Source organism: Eleginops maclovinus, chromosome 2 (genome assembly GCF_036324505.1).
Source record: "Eleginops maclovinus isolate JMC-PN-2008 ecotype Puerto Natales chromosome 2, JC_Emac_rtc_rv5, whole genome shotgun sequence".
NCBI lineage: Eukaryota > Metazoa > Chordata > Actinopteri > Perciformes > Eleginopidae > Eleginops > Eleginops maclovinus.
The window spans coordinates 18,051,272-18,068,048 of NC_086350.1; the positions used below are offsets into that span (position 1 = coordinate 18,051,272).

The 16,777-nt window shown below is 40.8% G+C and overlaps 1 protein-coding gene across 2 annotated transcripts; it reads left to right on the top strand.

Annotated features, from left to right (window-relative positions):
• Positions 1 to 508: 508 nt before the first annotated feature.
• Positions 509 to 15,975, top strand: LOC134874499 (tyrosine-protein phosphatase non-receptor type 5-like). 2 transcript variants are annotated; one of them, XM_063898533.1, is made up of 14 exons: positions 509 to 805; positions 4,573 to 4,682; positions 5,965 to 6,241; positions 6,805 to 6,927; positions 7,113 to 7,208; positions 7,393 to 7,649; positions 8,227 to 8,419; positions 8,895 to 8,979; positions 9,903 to 9,982; positions 10,154 to 10,297; positions 10,458 to 10,568; positions 12,009 to 12,169; positions 12,464 to 12,577; positions 13,604 to 15,975. In XM_063898533.1, the coding sequence occupies exons 3-14, from the start codon at positions 5,972 to 5,974 to the stop codon at positions 13,695 to 13,697; spliced, it is 1,728 nt and encodes a 575-aa protein (XP_063754603.1). In that variant the 5' UTR covers positions 509 to 805; positions 4,573 to 4,682; positions 5,965 to 5,971; the 3' UTR covers positions 13,698 to 15,975. The 2 variants fall into 2 exon arrangements, with proteins under 2 accessions (XP_063754603.1, XP_063754609.1); XM_063898539.1 differs by lacking the exon at positions 509 to 805 and adding an exon at positions 812 to 991.
• The last annotated feature ends 802 nt before the right edge of the window (positions 15,976 to 16,777 follow it).

Here is a 16,777-nt window from a genome sequence, read left to right on the forward strand (position 1 = left end):
CTAGATTCAGCTCTAATAAGTATTTAGAGCCGCAAATCGCCGTACTGTATGTGGGATTCACTCAAAATAAAAAACAGTGCGTATGTTTTAAAAAGGTGGTTTTAAATATTGTTTTACAGCACAATCAAGGTCTTTTAATATAATAAGTCACACAATACTTGTAATTAAAATACTTAAGCTTTTTATAGGATTTGTTGAGATTATTTACAATACTGAATACCACCAACCTTAATATTAAACCCCAAAATGTATCTGCGCTCTTTTTGGAAGTGAGTCCCCATAATGTGACAGTGTGAATAGACACACACACACACACACACACACACACACACACACACACACACACACACACACACACACACACACACACACACACACACACACACACACACACACACACAGATACACACACGCAGAGTCTCTCTCTCGCTCTCGCTCTTCAGCTCCCTCCCTCATTCTGGCTCTGTTGCCAAGGCTACCGTACAGCCTCTTGCTGCATATACCTAGACGAAGCTGCCGCCTGTGGATCTCTCTCTCCTCCTGGATACAAACAAAAGAAAAACCCATCAGACTTTTATTCCTCTATTTCTATTTCACACACATACACACACACATTTTGTCTCTCCTACCTTCACACACATCCTCGCACTGTCAGTCTGTCTCCCTTTTACATGCAAACACACTCCTTCTCCTCCCAGACAGAGCAGCAGTAAAGGGATTGGCGCGGTTCTGGGTGTTTGGCTCCTGGTCTTTGGCTCAGAGGGAGCAGAGTGGCAGATGGCGATGTGAAAACGGGCTCAGCCAGGTAAGAGGTCTTATCCTAACCAGTCTTAAGGCTCTGGGTGAGCGACTGTTCCAGCCTCTCCTCTGTCTCTCCCTCTGTCTCTCCTTCTTCCCCCCTCTGTGGCTGTGCGACATGAGGTGAATACCAATTTCTCAGCAAAAGCCCCCACGGTTCATATGGCTGCTGCGCTTTCCTGGCTGTGAAAAGGTAGGGATGTGGGATGTAGCCTCTGTATGTGCTTTTATTTTGTTGTGATTAAAACTGATTATTTGCCAACAGGTTGGCTCTTTGGTGCTATTCTGCGTCTTTCCCTTTCTCACCTGTTATTATTCAAAGCTTGTTTTCCTCTGTGTTGTATCATGTCTCTGTGACAATGTGGGAGTTGCCAGCGAGAGATCCAACAGTCCACCTCCCTGGGTGATTCATTACTAATCCATCCTGCTCTGCACTGTGTGGTCGCTCTAGCTCACCGTAGCCATGTACGTGATATGAATGAGGTTTTGTCTTAGTATGAATGACTGCTAGAGAATGCCATTCCTGCACTGGTGTTTTGATGCAGTACAATCATATAACACAACGCTTTGTCACCGGGAAATCCAAATATATCTCCAGCAGCCTATAAATCAATTCGTTATGCAGCATTTCAATTATTCATACAGTATAGCTTAGGCTGAATTGTAAGTGTATACATGCATTAATGAATTGTTTTCTTTGAAATGCCCCTGTAGCTGCTGCAAGAGTGTATGTAAACAATAGAGCTTATTGATTGTCTGTCTGTGATATACAGGAGGAGGCTGCAGGTTTGCTGGATATCTAGTTCTAAGGTCATTGTGATCTTATGTGTGTATCCATAAGAAGATTTAATCCATGCGAGTGTGTATGACAGAGAAAGGTTGACGAGGCAGGTCTTGGCCCTCGTGACTTTATCTCATGTTACCATCCCATCATCACTTTCAGTAAGAGCTTCCTTTTACACCGTCTCCCTGCCACATTCAGCACTTCAACAACACCCTCAATACTTCACTGTCGACAGCCTTTTGATTAATCTAGAAACAGGAAAGATGCGGGATCTGGGATCCTTGACTGGAACGTTGGGGGAAAGTGAAACAAATCCTGACCGTAACATTGTTTTTCCGAATACATACATTGGCAGATTCAGGAATGTCCATTAAAACGCCAGCTGTCCTCAAAAGAAACACAAACAACACCAGATGTATTCCCCTTATTCCTTATTACAGGGAAAGAGCTTTACACAGCTGTCAGCAGCCAGTCTTGTGGTTCTGCTTGGGTTTGCTGTATGGCTCCGTACAGACTCAGCTGGATGTTGGGTGCTCTTTATTAGAAGCAGATCAATGGAAACACTACACACACATACTCTATTTGAAGTATGAGGGGGTGGTCTTTGTAGGACCCAAAGACAGTATACCTTCAGTAGGGAATGAGGCTGAATCAGCTGTCAGGTTGGACATATTTTCCAAATTCTACATGATTGAACGTGTTTCTCTTAGAATACCATGTGTCTAGTCAAATGTATTTGCCTAAATACACTAGTGAGCTTGTACTGCAGCTTGGTATTGTGTGTCACGCTATTATTTTTGAACAACTTTATTGTGTGTTGTGAGCTCCCCAACAATCAACAGGAACATGTTGTATCTTTTATCACTTTCATAACAACCACCATTATTCTTTAAACCCACAAAACCTTATTTTGCATTCTATTGGGGATTGCCAAATCTCAAAAGATAGAAAATATTTTAATAAAATGTGGATGAATTTTTGAGAAATTTGTAACAAACCATGAACAAGACAAGCTTAGACAAAACATACACGAGTCCAACACTAAAACTGTGAGTTTAGGCATCTTGAAAACCCAAAATCGAGACAAATAAGAAATGTTTGTCAAATAAAAATCTGATACATGCTTATCATTGAAGACATTACAGTACTACAGGGATGTTACATAAAAAATGTAATTAAAGCATTTTTTTTATTGTACTGTCTGTCACCTCTATAAATAAAATTGGTCGTAGCATTTAGCAGCAAGAATTCCTGTCAGCGAGAAATTACTCGATAAAATTAATCTTTGAAAAACTTTATTTTAAAGGACTTCATTCTTAAATTTTTCAGTTTGGTCTAAAGGCATTTCTTTATTTGTAAAACCCCATGTACAACTCTGGTAAAATGCAGCGACCGATTGAAGGAGCAAGCAGTCAGCAGCAACAGTGAGCGATGGCAAAACAAAGATATTTGCCTCAAAGAATCAAAGCAAAGAGAGGCAACATTTTTTAGACAAACGTGAATATTGTCACTGCTCTCCCAGTGCAGATGTATGTTTGTGTTTTTCATTTTCATGCAGGGTGTTTGCCAAAGTGTGTTACAGTATGTTGGTTTCCACAGTTACCTAAACGCCAACCTCACTGCGTCATTGCCTCAGACAACCTTCGCATAAAAAATATTTGCTTTTCCTCCCATTCATCCCTCCATCACCTCATCCACCTGTCCATCGATTGTTTAGAAAAGAAACTCTCTTATACAACCCAACGGTGTGTGTCTCTGTGGCTGTGTGTGTGTGTGTATGTATGTGTGTGTGTGTGTGTGTGTGTATACATTGTATGTGAGTGTACATTGAATGTATAAACGTTGCTATGACTACAGGCCGGGCATGCTGGCGTCATCACTTCAAAAACACCTTCGCAGCAAGCAAAGAGAGATAGAAAAAGACTCAAAGCAGCTTCCCTCTCTCACACAACACACACACACTCACACACTCACACACTCACACACACACACACACACACACACACACACACACACACACACACACACACACACACACACACACACACACACACACACATACACACACATACACACACACACACACAGCTCCTGCTACTGGTGTGGTCTCATATTCAGCTGAGCTCACCTCATTCGTTCAACAGGGTCCAGTGGCACTGAAGGAGAGGAGGGGAGATGAGAGAGAGCGGGAGAGGAGAGCAGAGAAGGCTCGACTTCATGCATACTGATTGGACCGGAGCAATATGAATGTATTTGGGAGGGTGTCGGCTTAGCCCATCTAGAATCATCCCTGCATCATAGGGAGGGGAAGACATGGAAAGAGAGGGGGAGAAATATTGATAGTTTACCTATCATCCCCATTCCCGGCTCATGAAAACACAACTGGGAGCTGTCAAGAATGCTGTATATGTAGCATAGGTAGCATTTATATGCTTAAAGGGGGAACATCATGCAGATATTTATGTTCAACCTTGTAGTTAATCTTGCTTACATGCTTTAATGTTTAAAAAAACAAAGACATTATCATCCTCATACTCTCTGCCTGAATGTACATCTGTCTACCTCTGTCTTAAAAGGGTTGTTTCAGCACCTATCTCTTTGTACTACCCTCTTAAACAAAGGCCTCTCTTGCTTGGCTTGCCAGAACAATTTAAAAGGTAGTTCACAAGCCATTGGTGGCGATACTCATATAGGGAGCAGACTATTCTAATGAGCCTGCATGTGACATAGAAGGGAAAGCCGAATCTGGATGACTTATTTGATCCCATGTTTTCTGTTTTTCCACAACAAACTTAAAGGGTTGTCTTATTTACAAGTTGTTGGGATGGCATGCTCTCCAGAAACCCACATCTATGTGTTTTTGCACTGAAAAGTGAGATTTTCATCATATGTTTAATTTGATTAACTGTTACTCGCTTAAATCTCTCTTTCCTTCTTTTTTTTTTGAACACATGAAATGTAATGGTTGGCTGTTGTCTTCTGTCCTTCAGATTTGACTCTTCCACACAATGGCTGACAACGGCTGGTTGCCACAGGATACAGGATTTAACTTGATCATGTGATCTGACTCCCTCCCCCAGTTCCCTGCCATCTATCATAGGTGAGTCATGTGACGGGCTTTACTGGGGTTTTTTTCAGTTTTTTTTTTATTCCAACTGCAGTCATTAATGTTGTTGGTTGGTAGTCATTGAGGAAAACTTGTTCGAAACTCACTCATGACCAATTTAGGCATCAGCAACACATTCAGATAAAAGTGATATTTGCACAAACACTACAACGCCACTCTCACAGGCCCCCGCATTCACACATCCGCACACACACCACGTGGCGGTAATCAGCCAAATGTACAAAACACCTTTATTAATGGTTGAAGGACAAAAGAGCAGGGCGGAAAAGGGCTTTGAATACACTGCTGACTGATACAGAGTGTGTGTGTGTGTGTGTGTGTGTGTGTGTGTGTGTGTGTGTGTGTGTGTGTGTGTGTGTGTGTGTGTGTGTGTGTGTGTGTGTGTGTGTGTGTGTGTGTTGTCAGTAGATGATAATGCTCAGGACGGATGAGAGGGATGAGAGCCACTCTGTTGCTAAGGCGACGGACAGGGCTGTAAACACGCTACCCCTGACTCATCTCTCCACAATAGAGCCTCTCTCTCTCTCTCTCTCTCTCTCTCTCTCTCTCTCGCTCTCTCTCTCTCTCTCTCTCGCTCACACACACACATACACATTCACACAATAGACTCCAATCTGAGGGAGACAAGAGGATCCGGAGATGAGAGCCACTCCAAGCTGCTTAGCTGTACATCTGAATAGGACTGTGGAATAAACGCAACACTTTCTGTCATATACAAGCTCATTTAAAAACACACAATTGGAGAAACACACACAACCTGACAAACACTGCTGGCCCAGAATTTAACTTCAAATCAATGTGTAGTTTTGTTTAATCTTCTTCTGTGTCCGTGTGTTATTAGCAAAGTCACGAAGACTAAAAGCTGTATACATAGTGTTTATGACTACCATGACATTTGAATTGTTGCGTTAACAGAACAAACTTTATTTTGTGAAATTGTCTCTGTGTTATATTTTGTTTCACGCAGGGTGTAATATGGTCTACCACCATATGAAGGTCTCAAAAACAGTGTAAAACCATAAAGCAACACTACCCACATTGGCCTTTTTTGTGTTATAATGTGTTAAAGCAAACAACTAAAGCAAACACTGTTTGTCATTTTAACAGTGTTTTGGACATTCTCACACTCAGTCTCTCAGTATCATTGTGTTCATGGCAAAACACACAATAGAAAGCCAGAAAATAGAGTCAGAATGCAGCTGTAAAAGCCTAATGATGACTAAAGGATGACATATCAAATAACTTAATTTAACAGGGGGATCATGACCCGCCGGCTGAGCAGCTCCACCCGTTCCCACACCGAGGACTCAATCTTCCTGAGGCCCGACGAGGACCCAGTCTGGCTGGATGAGCCCACTAAGACTGATAAAAAATGTGATGGAGCCCTTAATAAAGACGAACTGAAAGAATGCAAAGATGGATCCGCAGGGCGCCAAAGCCCTCAGGCAGAGGAAGTGTTTATGCACAAGGTGTATGCACTGGTGATTGAGATCCACTGCTGGGCTGCACTGTTTGCCGTCTCCCAGGTCACGGTAAGTGAGTAAAATAAAAATGGTTTATTTAAAATAGGTTAGGGTTGAGGTGACCTTCCTGTAATACCCTTGGTGTTCAAAAATCAACAGTATCAACATTAGCAATGCAAACTACCCTTAAGAAAACCGCATTGTCTTGACTTAACCCCTGTTTTTTTACATAGATGTTATCATATGCATATAAATTTGTCATATTCTCTAAAGTATTTTAGTGCCAGTTTGTGCCACTTTGTGATGGAAACATTATTGGGCTAGAATTAGACACCTCTTTGGTATCCTTATTGCTGTTTCTGTTGACTTCTTGTTCAAACTATCCGAAAGAAAGGGCCGGAACCACCTGACCAATGGTCGAAAAAAAGAGCATTGTTAACGCGTACATGATTATGACACCAGACCGCATGTGGTCTATATACATATTTATTCCTGTGTAATAGGCCATCTTCTTTTTTTCTCAGTGTTGTTTTCCCCTGAGAGCAGCCACAATGTGCCTGATTACCAGTCCATGAATGACTAGAGAGTTCACAGTGACAATCTCCCTTCCTTCCCTCCCTCTCTCCTCCCAGGGGTACTGGGTTTTTTTTGTGGTGGAAGGAAATGGACCTCTCTCTTCTATTTACAAAGCCCTGCATGTCATCGACTTCTACCTTGGCTTCATCCTACCCTGCCACCCGATTTTTGGAATGGATGTAAGTGTCGGTCGGTGCTGAATATGACCACTAGAGCTGATTATTTTTGGATATAAACTTGAAAAAGTAATAACAATAATATATTGAATCTAGTATTGTCTCTCTCTCTCGCTCTCTCTCTCTCTCTCTCTCTCTCTCTCTGATCTCTCTCTCTCTCTCTCTCCCTCTCTCTCTGCACTGCCAAGTCCATGGTGTTGATGGGGGAGGTGGTAAACACAAAAGAGCACAACTGGATTGTCAATGGAACTGCAGGCATTGGCGTGGCCATCTGTGTCATAATGGTAAAAAAAACACAATGGAGAGACCATCAATAAACATCGAAACATTTCTAATTCCTTCATGTATGTTTGGTTTAGTTGGATGTTCAGTCATATTATTTTACTATCAAGTAACGTGCATATTGGCTATTTCCTTGCTTTGTATATTGGTATATTGGATTATCTTCTCCCACTTCCCTCTCCCCAGGTCATTCACATGGTGCGTAAATGGCGTTATGGCACTGGCTTTTGGTCGTTTGGAACAGTTACACGGGATATTGGTGACCGGCGTCAGTCTGTGAGCCGCCAGCCCTCCTTCACCCTGTCAGAGTGGACGGACGCTCAGGAGGATCTGATGGACATGGACACCGAGCCTCAGACACCGGTCTTTGAAATGGGCTCTGACAACAGGACAGAGGGGGATGCCGCCACCCTCCTTGTCACACCAGTGGGGCTTCAGGAGAGGTAAGTGTGGGCTGCAGAGTCCTGGAAGTACTTTTGTAAATAAGAGAAGGAGGGGCAAGAGTGACAAGATCTGGTGTTTTAAATGAAAACAATACCAGTACAAGTGACACTGAAACAATAAAGAACTTCATTTGATACTTTTTCTACTTCATTAGAGTCCCCTGGGTTGCTACAGTAAATGTGATAAAGTTAACTCGGAATCTCATTTTACCAAAGGAAAGATGAGTTATTAGGCAAGTAACCATCCTAGAAAAAGGTGTTGGTATCAGGAAGCGATTAAGACTTACAAACCATTCGAGGCTGTCTACACTGAAGTTTTCCACATGTTGGAATATGTTTTCTATTACACTACATGTATTTTACATTTTTCCTGAAGAAATACTTTTGCATCTTTATGCATACATTCTTTAATCAGACACTGTAACCATAGAGAATCACTATGCTTCATCTTGTAGAACGCGACTTGCCAATTCCGTGAAATAAACAGCAAATTAAAATCCATATTGCTGATAGAAGACGGGGTAAAATGATATTGTGCATTTATATGTTTTTTTTTTATTCAATGTGTTTCACACAGGAGAGGCTCCAACGTTTCCCTGACCTTGGACATGTGTACCCCGGGCTGTACTGAGCCCTACGGCTACGGAGGCCAGCTCTCCCCCAGAGACCAGACGGCCAAGGAATACCTCCGGCAGGGAACAAACACTCTGACCCCTGCCATGCTACACACACGGGCCATGGATGACCAGAGCCTGCAGGCAGAGTTTTATGTGAGCACAGCAGCAACAGTAGCTCATCCACCTACATGTCTTCAGATTAACAGGGATGAACAGAGACTCACCGGAAAAGATGTGTACATACAGACACACAGAGGCACAAATGCACACACCCACACACACCCAGCGGAGCTCTGTACACACCCGTAAGCTTTTCCACTGTCTGTTGGTGGGCGAAGGAAGGATAGATACAGGCATATTTGCATACAAAAACCCATCGAGGATTTCAGTGTCTGCTGGAAGATGTGCTTTCAAGACAACAAACAGGTTGTCCTTACAATATTAATCAGGCACAAATAAAAAGAAGCAGTAATATTGAAGGGAAATGGATGACTTAAGTATATTTGCAATTACTTACTTTTTATTTTCTTACTGTTTTGTTGCCTTGTAAAAGGCTTGGTTAGGATTTCCCCTATGTTTCTGCAAGGACTGATTGTTATTGCTGCCATTGTTGTGTGTTCATTGGCAGGAAACTCCCATGAACTTTGTGGACCCTAAAGAGTATAACTATCCAGGGCTGGTGAGAAAGAACCGCTACAAAACCATCTTACCCAGTAAGTACAGCTGCACCACTAAGGGGGTTTTTAGGGACTGGTGCAACACCTAATGCAACACTTGACTCCACATTCTAGTTTGTTTACGATTGTGTGAACACTGCAAAGCTTGAAAAGGCGGTCTTGAGTGTGGTTTGTGTGTACTCGGTTAGGGTTTGTATCAGGTGTGAAAACCAACTGTGCAAAAAATAGAAGTGGACTGTCTGCTATTAAACATGAGTGGATTTTTTTTATCTGCTCACCATCAGCCCAACAACCAGCGATTGCCCATTTATAATTGTGCAGTTTAACACACACATTGTGCACGATCGCAGTGGTAGTCCAATGTAAAACCCACTTCATTCAAACTCAACAGAATAAAAATATACCTATTGTCTTTGTTAAGTCACTCCTGATTTGAGTTAGTGAAAATATTCTACCTCTGAACAAAGAAAATTACCCCTCCCTGCCTTAGTTCTGGCACACTGTGGAGACAATGTAACTAAATGTACATTAACACATGTAGATGAACACTCAAGCGTACTTCACATCAACATTACTGTTGCTAGAGCTGAGGGCTGCAAGAGTGGAAAAGGTGGGGGATGTACTAGGGCAGTTTAGGAATCAATCTTATCTTAAAATAAATAATTCTAAAATAAATCATACTGTTTTAAATATTGTTTAAATCCTTTTTTGTAATGTATCACTAATTATTTTTCAATTCATCATCAGCTCAGATATTTTGTTAAAAATCTATCCCTGTGCCCCACATATTCAAACAGACACACAGTAGAAAAACAAAGTAAAAAGACACAAACCAAACCAAAACTGAGCAGTAAGATGTATTTAAATCATTTTTCCCATCGTCTTTTGCTGTCAATTTCTTTCAATTACAACCCATTTGTCTCTCTTTTTCATGATAATCTTACACTGTCCCTCTGCAGACACGCACAGCAGAGTTATCTTGAAGTCACAGGATGAAGACGATTTTCTCTCTACTTACATCAACGCTAATTATCTCAAAGTAAGTGCAAATGTGTGAATTTCTAAGCAAAATAGTGCCACTGCAAAGTTCTGTGCAGTCACCCTAACTTTTTTTGTTCTCAATAGATCATGACCTCCGATACTTACAAAAATTAGTTTACTCTCCATGACATGACCCAGTATGTTTGTATTTTTGCGCGTCTGTGTGCAGGGTTATCGGGATGAAGATGACGAGTGTTCGTACATTGCGACCCAGGGCCCCACCGTGAACACAGTGGGGGACTTCTGGAGGATGGTGTGGCAGGAGAGATGCCCAATCATAGTGATGATCACCAACCTGGAGGAGAAAAACGAAGTCAGTGCAGGGCGAGGATGATGATGATGATGATGATGATGATGATGATGATGATGATGATGATGATGATGATGATGAATTGATAATGCACTAATGAATTAATGGACGGATAAGTTGGTAATGAGATGGTAAAAACACAAGTGTCCTTTGTTTCCTGTAGAAATGCGCTGAGTACTGGCCTGAGGACACTGTGACCCATGAGGGCATTGAGATCACCGTTGTCACGGTAACCCAGGAGGATGACTACAGTCTGAGGGTGTTTACTTTGAAGGTGAGACACAGAAAGACAGGTAATATGTTCCATGAAAAGGTTGAATAGGCTGTAGTTCATAATATTGATAGAAAACAATTGAAGGGGGTCAGTTTAAAGACATTTCAAAAATACTGTTGTTGCATTCAACTCAAGCAGTATCTATAATAGCTTTATTTTTTAGTTCAAAAAAGGTTGTTGTTCTTTTATGTATTGTGCTAGCCGTATTGTTGAAACGTTGTAATAAAACGGAACTAGGACTCTATACAGCCTACATGCTAGCATTGACTATGCTAACATGTAGATGTTTAGCAGGTATGTCTATCATCTTCACCATCTATTCTAGTGTGTTAGCAAGCTAGCTTATGCTAATTGGCGCTAAACACAAAGTACAGCTGGGAATTATTCAAAGGTCATTAGTTTGTGCTAGAGAACAAGTTCAGGGATTACTACATTTAAGATTCATCCTGAATGGAACATGAATGCCATGGTGGCTCTGGAGATAAAGGACAGAGGATCACCAAAGTCATTACAATTCATCATCTATTCATCAAACACTGGCCTCGTCATTTGTGTGCCGTAAATCGAGCCTTGATTTTTCCTGGGAGATCGCGACACAGAGGCAGATTGATTTGCTTAGTGACAGCAAGGCTCATATGCCGATGATGTTGTTATTCTACAGCCATTACATTGTGCAACATTCATAATAATGACATACATTAAATAGGTGGTAATTTTAAAATAAGAACTTATATAGGCCTATATAAGTATAAAAGGCATAAAAATATAAAGTTAAGTTGTGAAGAGATGTCTGCCTTCATTGAACTCACAAGTTTGTTGGGCTGTGGTTTACCCAACTTACTGGTAGCTATACTTTTCAGTTCCATTCATTTCCCCATGGTTTATATTGAGTGGGTCATGGTGCCATTAGCACTTAGCAAGCCAAACATGATAAATCAGTAAATGCAACCTGATTTTGATTACCAAGCACCAGGGGATCATTATATAACTGTGCTTGAAAGCTTGATGTTTCTATTGTTTACCTGTTTGATTAATGATAACTGTCGAAATGACCCCCTGGGAATAGAAGCACATGATGGATTTAATTATGTTACAGTGTAGGAAAGGGACAAATGGACTATGCAACCCTCACTCTTTTTTGCTGCCATGTTTTGCGTTCATTGTTGTCGTAGCAACTAACACCAAGGTTACAATTTGGGTATGCATGCAAATAAAATGGCTGATCAGAAATCATTCTCAGTGTGTCTCTCTCAGGAAGGTGTGTGCGCTACATGATCACATTTGTATTTTAAGGCCTGAACGCCAGTCTGTGTGTGTGTATACGTTTATGTGTGTGTGTGTGTGTGTGTGTGTGTGTGTGTGTGTGTGTGTGTGTGTGTGTGTGTGTGTGTGTGTGTGTGTGTGTGTGTGTGTGTGTGTGTGTGTGTGTGTGTTTGCCAGTGTGGGGGGGAGGAGCGCAGTCTGCAGCAGTACTGGTACACCTCGTGGCCTGATCAGAAGACTCCAGACAAGGCTCCACCTCTTCTGGAACTGGTGCAGGAAGTGGAAAGGGCTCGAGAGGAAGCCCCACCTTCCAGTGGCCCTATAATTGTCCACTGCAGGTAAAAAAAGTAGCTTATTGATGATATAGGGACAACTAAGAGTAATAAGTTTGTCAAAAAGTTTATCAATGTTTAATATATACATGCAGAGGAAACTGCCCAGTTTCATATCAGAGGAACACTTTTTACTGCTGCTCTTTGGCAGAACAGAGCAGTTGTCATCTTCTAATCCTCTGCCTTGGGATTTCCCCAGGGAGGATTTTTCATTAATCAAATTAATGGGATCATTGCTTATCAATATAGCAATCCATTTTCTTCTGCGTCCCTTAAACCCCTCCAACTTTTTGCCCTTAGTGCTGGAATTGGACGAACTGGCTGCTTCATCGCCACCTCCATCCTGTGCAAGCAGCTGAGGACTGAGGGTGCGGTGGACATCCTGAGAACCACCTGCCAGCTCCGTCTGGACAGGTGAGATTTGCTTATCCGTTATCCATGCTCATGTCTATCTTTAGTTCTTGGCCTGACAATTGTTGTGTTTATGGAAAAAGAGCCTTGTTGACGTAGATTGACTTGATCTGATTTCAAATCTTGAGCTACTGTACAGAAAATCACTGGGAGCTAAAGATGGATTGTTGTAATCCAAAATAGAACTGCTGTGAACATGTTAATATTCATAGGACTATTAACCAGTGTGTTATGGCACTTAAAGATAATATATGTAACATTTAAACATTATTGTCTACTTACAATTTGTCACATGTTTCCAACAATATATAAACCTAAATTCCATCATTTTAATCGAGGTAACGGTCCATTTCATTTGGTCACCTGTAATGGTGATTGTCTGTCAGAAACTGGCATTATTTGACTATTTATTCAGTTTGAAGCTGCATTTTTAGGAATCAATTTTTAAATATTGGTCATTCAAAATGAAATGTTTAACCTGGAAAAAAGCATTTTAGTTAGAATAAAGAAAAAAAACAAGGTGAGCGGTATTGAAAAAACACTGATTTTCAATTTGAAACAGTTTTACATGTATTAATTACCTAGTCAGTTTGTTTTGGAGAGTAAAAGACAACCATTCCCAGGATCCCATACTACTTCACAACGTCATTAAGCTCTGTCTTCGTTTATCGTTTTGATTGAAGGACCCCTAGTGGCAGGTATACATATTGCATGTTGAGGTCAAACGCATTGTATTGATACTAGGCTGGTAATAATAAAGGGTGATTCCTTTATTTCTTTAATGAGATGGCCAAGATTGTAAGATTGTCGGGGAATCAGTTATGCCTGTACACAATTTTGCAAAAGTCTTTCATTTTGATGATAATGTTGTTGTTTCACTGTATCAATGAAAATGTGTATTTGACAACACAATTCTTTGCACAAATTCATTGCAAAGCGTTGAATAGTTATTGAGATATCTCTGTCTGGACCAAAGTGATAGACTGACTAACTGAACATTGTGTGTTTCTTTCTGTGTATGTTTCTCAGGGGCGGGATGATCCAGACATGCGAGCAGTACCAGTTTGTGCATCACGTCCTCAGTCTGTACGAGAAGCAGCAGTCTCACACCGCTGAGGAGTAGAGTGAGCGTACAGCAACACCCAGACCGAGACACACCACTGTACACTATACCGCCTCTGGTGGTACACACCACTGTACCTAGCATCATCTCAATCTCACCCTTTAACAAGTTCAAACTATGTTAATCACTTCACCCAAGACAGGCCTGCTCATACAGGACTGAATGGCTGACCTGAAATCTGTGCTTATTGTATGTCTTGGAGCAGAACAAACAAAGGGAGGTGGAATTGGAGATAGCCCCCCTGAAAATCCTGTTCACACAAGATAATCCAAGCCCGCACTCCTGACATAATTTCAGTCCTGGTGAGGTTTTATTATCATGTAGCTGTTAATAAGTCAGTCAGCCAGTCATCAAGGCCTCTTTTAGTACTTCGGCCCCCTCATGTACTGTGTATACAGTTATATTATATTGAACTGGACCTGAAGTATAATCAGTCTCCCAAAGTTGGTGTCAATAATAAGGGCCCTTTAAGTGCCAGCATAATTTAAATCTACAGAAAGGATCAAATGCCAGCCTAATAATAAACATTATATAGATGTAAAAGTTCACATGAAATGTAATTTAACCAGCATTTTTTTCATTGACTCACATTGACCCTCAATTTCAATGTTAATTAGTAAATCATTACAGAAAGCCTGTTTCAACTGCTGATTCGTTCAGGAGCCACCTCATTTTCAGGTTGCATGGTGTTAAGTGTTCATTAAAGGCATGTGCAATGTTATGGAACATAGGAATGTATTACAATTAGGTTTTTAATCAACTAATTAGGATCTCTGTGCAATCTACAGTATTACAGTTTTACCATACTGCCTGTGCAGTCCTCATGGCCCATGATGTTTACAGCAAACAACTGCTACATTAAGGCCTCATAGACGTACTCTCAGAGGCATCACAGAGCCGGGGATACTGAGGGGTCAGTGGCTTGAAAGAGAATCAGACAGTCAGAAAAATCAATGCACAGCCCAATCAAAGCTCTGGTGAATCTGGCATGTAGACGAGGGAAAGTGTAATGCACAGGAGAGTAAAAAAAAAAAAAGCTACATAAATTGATGACCGGTGATCCCCTACACCTCTTGGAAATGTCCCATTACTTTCATGATCGCCCTCAGAGTTTCATGATCTGTGATGCCTCTGCATTTCAACAGTAGCTTGAACACATCTGTGAAGTAAGAAGCCCATGATTATTGTATAGACAGGCCAGGCCTAATCTGTATGAAGCACAATAGACCAACTAAGGTTGTCTCTGATGTTCAGCTGTAAAAGTTCCTTTTTTTCTCCGTATTGTGTTTTGATTGTGTTGAGTTTAATGGATTGCATGTGCTGTATGGGACTCCATAGGTCCACAATCAAAGCGACGTGATTGGTTGTCCTGCTTTTTGTTGTGTAAAAGGGTTTAAGCCTATTATATTGCTTGCTCTCGGCCAATGCTTTTGATACAGTTTGCTTTTGTGAAACCAACCAGAGATATTTTTAGAACATTTTGATACAATCCTTTCGAGTAGATGCCTTGTGTATATTTCCGTTTACACCATGATGGAATGTAGCTCATACTGTGGATCAAACCATCGGTTTAGATTGCAAGATTTGACAGAACAAAATGTGACAACTACCTAAGTTACCTTACAGTACAGAAAATAAGTAGATTATGTCCGGTCTTCAGTATTATTACTTTATGCCTTTAGGCTTTGCTTTATTATGCTTTGCTTTCTGTGTATGTTTTTATCTTTTTTCTTGGAGAATTTTACCTCAGACTGAGTTTTTACCCAGTCTCCAATCGATTCCATCTGTGACTCTAGGCCACTCTTAGTTGACAACAGGAGAAATAATTGCTATGTGTAAGGCAGCTAAAACAGTGAAGACAGTTTTCTATGTTACAAACATCACAATCAGTCAACTTCTATCATGACTTAATGCATCAGATCAACAGTCAGGAACATTATCAGAGGAGGGAGTTAATTGTGCGGGCTCGGACCAATTTATAAACTTCAAATCAACTAGCAAATTAAACTGCCAAAATGACCTTTTACAGGAAAATATGACTGGGACTGACAAGAAAAGCTACAATCTGCTGTCAGACTTTTGGCATATTCCTCTGATAATGTTCAGTGTATTCAAATGACAAGCTTTTATTTTGAGTGCTTGTTTTCAATGCTTACATGGTCCTTCTCTGATGATCAAAAATGGGCATGATGAAATAGCCGAACAGTCTAACATACAACCAACCAGCAATCAGTATTCCTCTCCCCTGCTACAGTATCGCTTTAAGTTGTGAGTTTTTGCATCCAAATAAAGGTAGATTTTCATGAATCTGTGTTGCTGTTTCTCTTACTCTCAATCACATAAACACATGTGTCCATTGAAACCATAGCACCAAGCTATTTACTGTGGTTCTAAACTAAAAACATTTAAGCTGGTTAATCAGATTGTATGTTGGCCAAAGCTATGTTGGGTTTGTGTCGAGCTGAGAAATGTGACTTCTAACTTTTAATTTACCTGCAGAAATAATCCCCCTTGCATCACAAAGTGCAGTTAAATATTTCTACCACTAGGTGTCAGTATATGGAATATAAATGCACAAACTGCAATAGCTTTTACACTCCGCGTTTGTCTGCTCATTCAGTAACACATACAGCTGGCAGAGCAACAGAACAAAGGCTTTCAATCAAACAAAAGACAAGTTATGATCCTGAATTCCAAACACCCAACACCCGCTTATTACAACTGCCTTACTCAGTGGTTAGTACCAATGTGAAACTGCAGATACATCTATTTAAATGTGTGTAAACACAGACTATAAAGGATCAGAAAATTGTAAAATGTTCTTGATCTCTTTCTCCTAAAGCCCCTACACAATAACACACCCACACCTGTGCTTTCACTTATGTGCCCCAATTAGGACTTTTTTTCCAGGCTGTATTGACCCTTATATTCCTGTTATTTTTTTTTAGAAATAACGTCTCTCTGTGTACTATTTTTAGAGATTTGTGACATCATGTAAATCCCTACATTACATCTAAGGAGAGGTGCATGTAATCAGTGTGGGTGTGCATAGCCTTTAAAAATAAATATGTAAAATGTTT